This window comes from Camelina sativa, chromosome 7 (genome assembly GCF_000633955.1).
Source record: "Camelina sativa cultivar DH55 chromosome 7, Cs, whole genome shotgun sequence".
Taxonomy (NCBI): Eukaryota; Viridiplantae; Streptophyta; class Magnoliopsida; order Brassicales; family Brassicaceae; genus Camelina; species Camelina sativa.
Window position 1 is genome coordinate 26,749,746 of NC_025691.1, and position 10,186 is coordinate 26,759,931.

At 28.9% G+C, this 10,186-nt stretch overlaps 1 protein-coding gene across 1 annotated transcript in view; it reads right to left on the minus strand.

The window, feature by feature from the left end:
* Nucleotides 9,161–10,186, minus strand: part of LOC104702780 (homeobox-leucine zipper protein ATHB-6) — a 2,127-nt gene continuing 1,101 nt past the window's right edge. The window contains exon 3 of the mRNA XM_010418700.2: nt 9,161–10,035. Within this exon, the coding sequence (XP_010417002.1) occupies nt 9,559–10,035 (477 nt within the window). The 3' untranslated portion in view covers nt 9,161–9,558. The remainder of the gene's footprint in view (nt 10,036–10,186) is intronic.

The window sequence follows — 10,186 nt, forward strand, 5'->3', positions numbered from 1 at the left end:
TAAAAACCGACACGTGTCATGTACTTCGAGACACCAGACAAGGAAAAAAAAAAGTTACTTAGAGTTTATCTTTTTGAGCCGCCGATACGAGCCGTATAAGCTGTCTCCTTCAACGTGTCTTATTAATTGTTACTAATCATATTCTGATTACTAAACTTTGTGATTAATCAATTTTTTTTTTTGTGTTTAATTTAGTTTTGGAACTCTTCGATGAAAAAGTTTACTATAAACTAACCGTTTGGAATAAATTCGTTATTATGTTATCTGATTATCTATTGCCAAAATGTGTGTGTGTTTTTAAGGGTTTTGGTATATCTTTCAAAATTCAAACTATAAACAAATTTATAGATGAATTATTTGAGATTTCTTTCATTTCTTAAACGATTTGGCTATCTTTTTACGGGTTATATGGGGGTTTCATACCTTTTCATATTTCAAAATTCGAAATATTGTGTTTTGCGGAAATTTTTCGTTTTTTTTCTAATTCCGAAAACTTAGAAGATTTCATATTTTTCATTTATCCTATATACCCTACATTTTTTAAAACTAATCATGTTTTGATCAATTATTTTTGAATAAGTTATTAAATTGGATTGTGATCAGATATTCGAAGAAAATTACTATATATTAACTACACTAAGAAATTTGCAACAACTCCTAATTTCCTAAATTAGAATACTGGAAAAAAATTAAGAACAAAAGCCTTGAAAGAGACCATTTTCATATAGACAAATTAATGTGACTTCGAAGCTGTATATCTTTATCTTTACATAAAATATACAACCATCTTTGAAAATTTGGGACAATGTGCTTTAAAGTATTATATGATATTATTAATTAGTAATATATTGAAGTGAACACGTTTCACCATCAAATGCCATTGCTATATTTCTTAGTGAGCATTTGATTTTCTACAAGCGGGCCCTAGAAAACACGGGTGTTTATAAAATATTTGGAAAGCAAAAAAATCAACTTTTTGCGAATAATTACATTTTTTTTTGTCAAATTACACTTTTTTTTTACCAGTCGCAAATAATTAAATACACTAAACTGGCAAATTTAGAATTTAACTAGTACGTACGTATATATGATTGAAACTTCTAATAAGTGATAATCCAAATTGTAATGATAATTTTTTCAACAGTTACGTTAATTTTTATTAAAATTTACTGTTATATATTTGGATTTAGTCAAACAAGTGAATTATAAGTATGAATGATAAAATTTTTTAAAAAAAAGGTATGAATGGTATATATCATTTCTACATTTTCAAACCCATGACTATCTAACCGTTCAAAAAATTTTTGCATATAATAAAACGTAAAAAATAACAAGTATGTAATTCTTTAATTTATCTCGTGTATAACTTTAAAATTATAGTGAAATTAGGAAAAAAATCCACCCATTTACTAAATAGTAACTTTTTGACAATCGCACAATATGTTTGTGAATTAAACCAAGTAACAGATTTATTTCTTTAACTGCATGTGCTAAATAAATTCTTTTAACCGATGAACAATTAAATTTTTTTTTTTTTTTTTTTGAACAATTAAATCTTGATGAGTCCTGACTAAACAATTTTATTCACAACTCTCCTCTGGCTTTAATTTCCTAAGATTTCTCGTGGATCGGTTGTAACGTGAACTGATTCGTTTAAGTATGCAAAAATCCATTATCCATGCATACCATATTGTTATGTAACATGTCAAATAACTTTGGGTGTTCTTGAATATTTCTCGTTAGATATAGTGGTTACGTATTAATACAACACGTGATCTAACATACGTAAACCTAACAACAAGTATATTAATACCATATTATATATGTATTAATGACATATAGACATGATGTGTTTGATTCAAATTTTTATTTTTTTGACTTCGATTCAAATTTCTTATTGTTTCTCAACAACAAGAGTAATTTTTGATAAACGCCTAACTTTTTCTTTGTTAATTATATTGTTTTTATTTTCTTAATTAAGTATATTATATTTTTTGCTATATATATACAATACATTTTTTTGTATTTCAATATGATTTTTGTCTTGAAAAGAAATGGTACTGTTTATGTTTATGATATTAGTTTAAAAGACAATTGCGAGAATAAAAGATAAAATAGTACGATTAAGTAATTAGTTTAGGCCTCAATAGTCCTCCTACTAACTACATAATATAAAAGGGTTGCAAAAAGTCTTGTACTAGCTAATTTAACTATGTATTTTCTTGCTCTGATTTCATTTTCCATTAAATTAATTAAGTTTAGCTAAACATCAAATTAGCCTCTTTGGTACAACTGTAAATTAGAAGGGCATTCTTATATCTTTAACCGTAAGCAATATACTTCCATGAATTGCAAGGTAGTTCCAAGTCGATTCCTTAATTATCAACAATTTTGGATGCCGTTGCGTTTAAAGAGAAACGCAATTGTTAAAGATCTTACAGGTAAGTGATATAGTGGATCTGCAGCAGAAGAATCACTATATCATATTTTATTTACTTGTGATTATGCTCGAGCCCGATATGACGAAGAAGCAAAAAAGCTAATATATGAGATAAATGCAGTGCAATGCAATATATGATGAACTTAATTGGTCAATATGATATATAACTTTACATTGTAACAAATTATAATCAATAAATATTCAAATTACATAGTACAAGTTAACTGTTTTGTCCCAAAAAAAAAAAAAAAAAGTTAACTGTCAGTACCTATGTTGGGCTCTATGTATATAGATTAAAAATTATAATGGGCTTTTCTAATTAATACTGTTATGCTTGTTTCCAGAAATTTGTTACCATGGTAATTAAATAAAACCATGCAAAAAGCATGAATCACGTCGAAATGCAATTCACTTTATTGGGTTTTTTAAGATAATTACAATTAAAAAGCTTTACCTAAAAAATGATCATTATAGCTTTTAGTTAAATAATGAAATCTAAGATATATGCTTAAAACATTTAAATATGAAAAAGCGATCATAGAGATCCTACGATTCTCAGTGTTATTTGCCTAGAGAAAGTGAAACACATAACGCAAGTGTTCGCCACCTAAAACATTAAAGTGAATAAAAAATAACTTTACACTAGAAAATCAGCAAAAAAACAAAGTTAAACTTATAAAAGCAGATATGGAAAACCATGACAGAATATATAAATTATTCGGTTACATTAATTCTAACCGGTTTAAGGTTTTCAGATTATTAAAGTTTTAGAATTCAGTCTAAAATTTCTATTTCAATTTAGTAACAAATGAATTTTGTAGACCCCTACTTTTAAGGGTTTTTTTTTTCCTTTCTATATTCATATCCTAAATTTTCAATAGCTAATTTTTTTAAAAAGAGATATATATTATCAATAGCTGGTAAATTGACCAAATATATATATGCATTTTAAAATGTTGATTAGGCAAACAAATTTATAAAGATGTTTTTCGTGTATCTTGTTTCTAAAATCTAAAGTTATGTAAACTTGATCCAACTTGGTCATTGACGTACCACGCCACCTATGAGGAGTGTATTTTCATTATTCGTTTCAGTGCATGGGACAGTTTAGAAATATATCACTAGTATAAAAATTATACAAAGAGTTACATGAGAGTGAGACATATATATATATATATATATTTATTTTTTAAAAGAAAGACAATGCGACATACCCAAATGGTTCGACGAGCACATTTTTTTCAATAGTAGTAAAGTTTAATATTTAAGTAACTAATTATATATTTGTATTATTATTATTGACTACGTGTTTTCCTTCTATCATCGGTAATTATAATTAACTTATTATACCCGTATATTAATTGATTTATAACTCCTACACTTATATTATACCTAGAAAAAAAACTTTGTATAACATACAAAATGGTATTTCTTGATAACTCATTAATTTCTCTCTTGCATACTTCATTTTCGTGCATTTATATATATATATATATATGTATTAATATACGTACAAAGTATAAGGTGTACGTCAAACAGTATCTTAATAAACTTTTTCTATTCCTAAGTAATGAGGTGTCGAGTGATGAATGGATTGAATAAAGTGGTGAAATGGACGGCTGTGAATAGTTATATCAGTTGAGCTGTCGATGATCCGAGCCATACAATGTAGACCGTACACGTGCCTATCATCCTCCTCCTCGACCTCTATAGCCTTTTCCCTGCGACTGCGAGGTCTTTTATTTTATTTGTTTTAATAATTAAACAAAAATTGTATAGACAAAAGTGAAAGTGACAAATGGCTACGATGGAAAACGACATCTTCTTGATGCGTTTTAGGTCCCACGTCACATGGGTATGTGGGCCCCTTTTAGTTTTCGTATAAAGAAAGAAGCTACAGTGTGGGCCCTTCTTTTTTAGCAATTTGTCAGTATATTATTAAAAGGAAATTTTATACTCCTTTTGTTATTATAAAAATTTATATATATATAATTATATATACATAAAATTTGGAATCATATTTCTCTCACTTAAAAAAAAAATATATATAGGTTAAACAGTATAGTATACATAGTAAACTACTGGTAAACCCACTTTAATTTGAATTCTAAGCCAAAAAAATGCTACTGTGACTTTTGTAATGTAGTAAAGTATAGCTTTTTTTTTTAGTAACATCATGAATTTATCATATACAGCATATTTAATAATTGATAACATGCGTGGTTTTTGTCTTAATTTTAAAGATATTATTAAAAATAATTATACTATAGTATCAAGAAGATTATATAACATGTATAAAAATCCAAAACACATTAATTTTGTGTCACACCATTCATTTACTTAGAAGCTCTTGAATCGGGACAGTGTACTATTCACCACACGAATGAAGTCAACTGCTTCAACTAATTACTTTTTATCATAATTTGATTAAATTATTTTTACTTTTATTATTTTTCCTAAAATGGATGATTTAATTATATATATATATATATTCTTTATTTATTAGTATACTGTATTCGTTTTTAAAAAGACAGTTTTACAGTATTTAGGGGATTATTCATATATAGACAGTTTTAGACAACTTTAATATATCCAATTTAGATAATTTTCATAAGTGGAATCAATTAATATATCCACAAAATCTTATAAATGGTGATATTAACAAGTCGCAAGGATTGGGACTTATAAAAAAACAAAAAAAGTAAGTACAATATAATGGCAGAATCTTATAAATGGTGATATTAACAAGTTTTTCCTCTTATTAGGTGAGGGACCTTACCGTAATGTATTTGTTGTTGAGAGTAATAGGTTTGGTTATGACTTATGACACTGTCTGTGATAACATTGCGACAGACTATTACGATACAAATCCCAATCCTTGTAATTGCTCTTAAAAGTATGTACTAAAAATAACGCTAGGTACTAAAATATTGTAGAAGATAAGAGTGAAATAATAGTATAATATACTCGAGAGAATAGTGATAGAAAGATACTGTTTAATTGTTAAGATCTGATTGCCTCAATTTCAGATGATGCTTGCTTATTCATGACATGGGTAAAACTTCTGAAGGTGTCAGAAAGGTTTCATCATCTTTATTTCTGTAAAAAATGTTTCTTCGATAGATTCACTAAATAAAAATGATGCTTCATGCTTCCACTTCACGTACGCGCACAATCACGACTGACGACCTCTTTTTCGCCTCACATCCGAAATTCCAATTACTTATTCTTTGATTTTATCCATGGAAAAAAAAAATACTTTAAAAAATACAATCACTTTTCTTTTCTTCATTTTTTTCAATTTTTTTGGAGTTTTTATTATTCACTTTACCAAAAAAATATTATCAATACTTAGGAGTTTCTTACACATTTTGGGAGTTTCTTCTACCTAATGGTAATTAATTTTACTTCCAGTTACAAATTTTGGTTGTCTTGTTTATATAAACTTTTGGACTAAATTTTCTTTGATGTAAAGATTACTTTTCTCCAACCTATCGATTTTTTTTTTTTGTGAGCAGAAAAAGTGAAAAAAATCATAGCTCCTAAATGATTAATTTTAATGATATTCATAACAATATAATATAGATGTAACGTTACTTGACCAAAAAAAATTATATATATATATATATATATAAATTGTGCATATTGTTTTTTCTTACTTGATTCGTTTTTTAAGGGTTGGATTTTAGATCCAAATCCTAACATTTGATATTCGATATAATCTTATGTAATGCAAAAACGTATGAAAATCACTATGGATTAACTCTAGTAGCATGCATATGTACGGGTAATTGGACAATGTAATTGCAATGGAATGAAAAACAAAAACTTCTTTGATTTGTGTTTGACATTAACAATAGTGAAATGACTAAACATATACATATTTGGCAAAATTTGATATGAATGGTAAAGCCATTATGGTTATTTGACCTTCCCGTCATAAATCATGGTTTCAGTTTATGTGATTCATATAGGGAATACATAGTTGTTGTCCTTCATTATTTATTTTATGACTTGGTTCATATTTGTCTAAAAATGGAAAAATTACTTTAGATGCTTTCTATAAACGAAGAGAAAAATAGAAGAGAGATGTCGTGGTCGTGGGATTAGGAAGGAAAAGATGTATTTGATGTCCAATCACGTGTTCCCTTTCTCTTCTTCCTCCTTTTGTCCTATTACTTTACTTTTTTATCTCCCAATGTTTTCTAAAACCCCTAAATTCAACCCCTACTTTAACAAATTCCACTTTTTTGGCCGCAAAATATATAGTCTATATATCATGATCTGTAGCGTTGCATATAGTCAGTCTATTTGGACCACTGCTTGCCATAGACAATGTACATCACTTGTATTATGAAACATGCATATGAATATCGTTACAAGTTAAAATTTAGGCACAAACAATTGTTATACGTTCGATATGTGCTGTATTTTTAATAATCTAAATCCTTGTGAAGTTTGGATCCATTATAGTAAATCTTTATTTTCATCCCATGCTTAAATTACATTATATATATCCTGTATATTATATATACCTATAGATTGGACCTTGAATTAGGTACATTTTCTTGGTTAAATTTTGTGGAACGTGTAAAATATCCATATCACATGCATGGTCTTTAAAATATGTTTAGTGAAATACCTAACTCAAAATATCATAATGCTGATTTATATTATAAAAATATCTAAGAAGTCAATTTAGAAATAGTTTGATACCTAATATCTGATTCTGAATAAATATCTTAATCTACCTTAGATTAAAAAAAAAAGATTGGAATCAGATAGCAAACTATTTTTTTGAATATTACCTTGCTCTTTTTTTTTTTTTTCTTTTCGAATATCAGTTAGTTATTTTTCAGTGAAAACCATTTTAAAGTACTCACTAAAATGTATTTAATAAACAAAATCAAAATTTAGTGAGTTTATTATTATGTAACTTAATCCATGCATAATGATTTATACTCAAAAATATTGTATTCGTTTTTTTTTCCCGTGAAATATTGTATTCGTGTCTATGTATTATATATGGATTTTCTATAGAATTCATGCATAATGATTTATGAGTAATTTGTATGGTCCAATGGCATTGCATGGAACTTGGACTCCTCATGTTGCCAGTTCGACTCTTTGAGAGCGTAAAGTTTATAATTCTACCTTTTACAAAAAAAATGATTTATACTCAAAAAGATTGTATTCGTTTCTATGTACTATAATATATATCCCCTACTCCTAGACTCTATTCCCTACCGTAGACGCTACTTATATAGGGATTGTATGCACTGAGCTAACGATATTCACAACATAAATTTTGTCTTTAACCCAACCACACAACAAATTTGTTGTCCATGGTAATTAGTACTATGGTAACTTAGGGATACATTGTATTACTTATGATGAAGACGACAAACTGACTCTAGACTAAGCCAACATTGACTTTCTTAAGTTTGAACTTATATTATTACAATAAGAAGCTTTTACAAAAAAAAAGCAGAAAATGTACCGGTTAGCAAGAAGTTATTATATATACAACACATAAAATTTTTATATATGCGTACTGTTAATATCTAATACACTGTAGTAAGATTTGGTAATCCACATGTTTTAGTTAATATAACAGTAAAAAAGATATAAAGAATCAAAGATGCGTTTAGAATTCTAACTAATTAGAAGATTCTCGTATTATATTATAATGATCTTATTAGACGTGGTCCACAGCTTTGCCGGTTTACTTTTAAGTTTTAAACATATATTTTTAACAATACACCACTGTTGGTTACACAAACCGAGACAACTCGAATTCGAATCAAATCAAATCTGAACAGCATCCTATAGTGTTTAAATAAAACTCCATTGTCTAAACTCGACACTAGATGATGACCATGATATATATAGCCCATTAGTAAGGTTACTAGTAACGCCATTGTGTAATTTCTACATATGTATAATAATAAGTTTAAAAAACCGTATATGAATGTTTGTTAATATGAGAAACTTAACATTATAAAATGTCAAGAAGTGTACCGCCAAATAAAACTATTAATCACTGGTACGATAAGTAACGGTGGACCGGTGGTATCGAATTACATTGGATATGACTTTGAATGATGATGGAACCGCATTATTGTTTTGCATTATACTTCCTCCGTAGTTGTTTTGCATCACACTTGTTAAGAAGACCATAGAAATTATTGGCACCAAATTTCTATTTTTATATACTTTCTAGATTTGTTTTAATATATTTATCATCCGAATTATTTTTTAAATCACCATTTCTTATTTCATAATCATTTAATTTTATCATATTTTTACTATTTCTAATTATATTTTATCATTTATTACCATGATTACTGCTAAGTTTTTGGACGTCTTGTATAAAAATTTGTTTGAAAGTAGATAAATTTTGCTGGTTTGAGTTTTTTTCGTTTTCCAGAAATCTGAAAAAGTCAGAAATTGATTTATACTTAAGTTTTAGTTTGAATTGCAAAAATCAATCGCACTTAAAAAGCATATTCAAGACATCAAGTTTTTTCTACTAAAATGTTCGGACCTTGACTTCATAGTTCATTTTGTCCAAAGATCAGAACATGTTAACATAAGTCTCCCTTTCAACATCAAAACTCGAACCTGCCACTTTGAGGATCATTGTCATTGAAAAAATCCTCCAATACACCAAAATAACTACATATACTGATACACAAAGTCATTAGTCATCACATCTAATTTTTGAGCTTCAAGCTTTTATTTGAGGGTAAAAAATTGTATAATTTAAGACTTATAGAGTCGATTGTAAATCTAAAGATTCCATGCTGAGTTGAACTCTTCTCCTTAAAAACCCCTTCTCAATTCTCATGATCTGATGATGATGATCCTTTAATTACAAGAAGTGCACGAAAAAGCACTAATTACAAATTCACCCCACATATTTATTCCCGCCCAGGTTTAACCCTTCCTTAATTTTGTTTTCCCTTTCACCCTTCAATTTTAACCATTATTCCCATTTTGCCCTCCTCTGTTTTTTTTTTCCCAATCTTCTCCATCGATTCCACAGAGAAAAAGAGAGAGAGAGAGAGCCCATCTGATCCAATCCAAAATCTCTTCCGGTGGTGTTCTCACAATCTTCAATTCCAGTGATCAACGGTGGAGTACCAGTGTAGAGACGGCGGTTGTTCATCGGAGAAGAACTCGCAAGCTTCTTCACCACTCAGAAAGTCACCATGATCCTCTGTCTGCTCCATTTTCACAAACTGGAAGAAATTACCAGAGGGAGCCGCCACCGGAGCCGCCACCGTGACGTTAGAGCTGCTTTCCTCGTTCAGAAGAGCGCTTGAGTCGCTGCTGTCTGAAGATCCAGCTGCTGCGAACGAAGAAGCCGCCCCCTTTAGTGGAAGAAGGTCACGTAGATCCGTGAAACTTCGGTAATTGAGACCATCGGAATGCTCTAGAAACTGCGGAGGAGACGACGGCAGTTCTGTGATCTTCTCCGGTAACGAGACTTCTTCTTCCTTCACGGAAACATCACTATCTGTTGTCGCCGCCGCCGCGTTGTTCTCTTCTTCTTCTCCTCCTCCGTTAAGCTTCGTCTTCAGTTTACTAATCTGCATCAAACAAAACCAAAAGTTTTAGTTTTTCCTCGTAAATCTCAAGATTTGCAAAAAAAAAGTTTCAATTTTTTTTTTAAGTTGGGATCAACAAAAGTGCCAATTATAACAAAAAGTTTCAATCTTTAACAAAAAAAAAAAAAAAAAA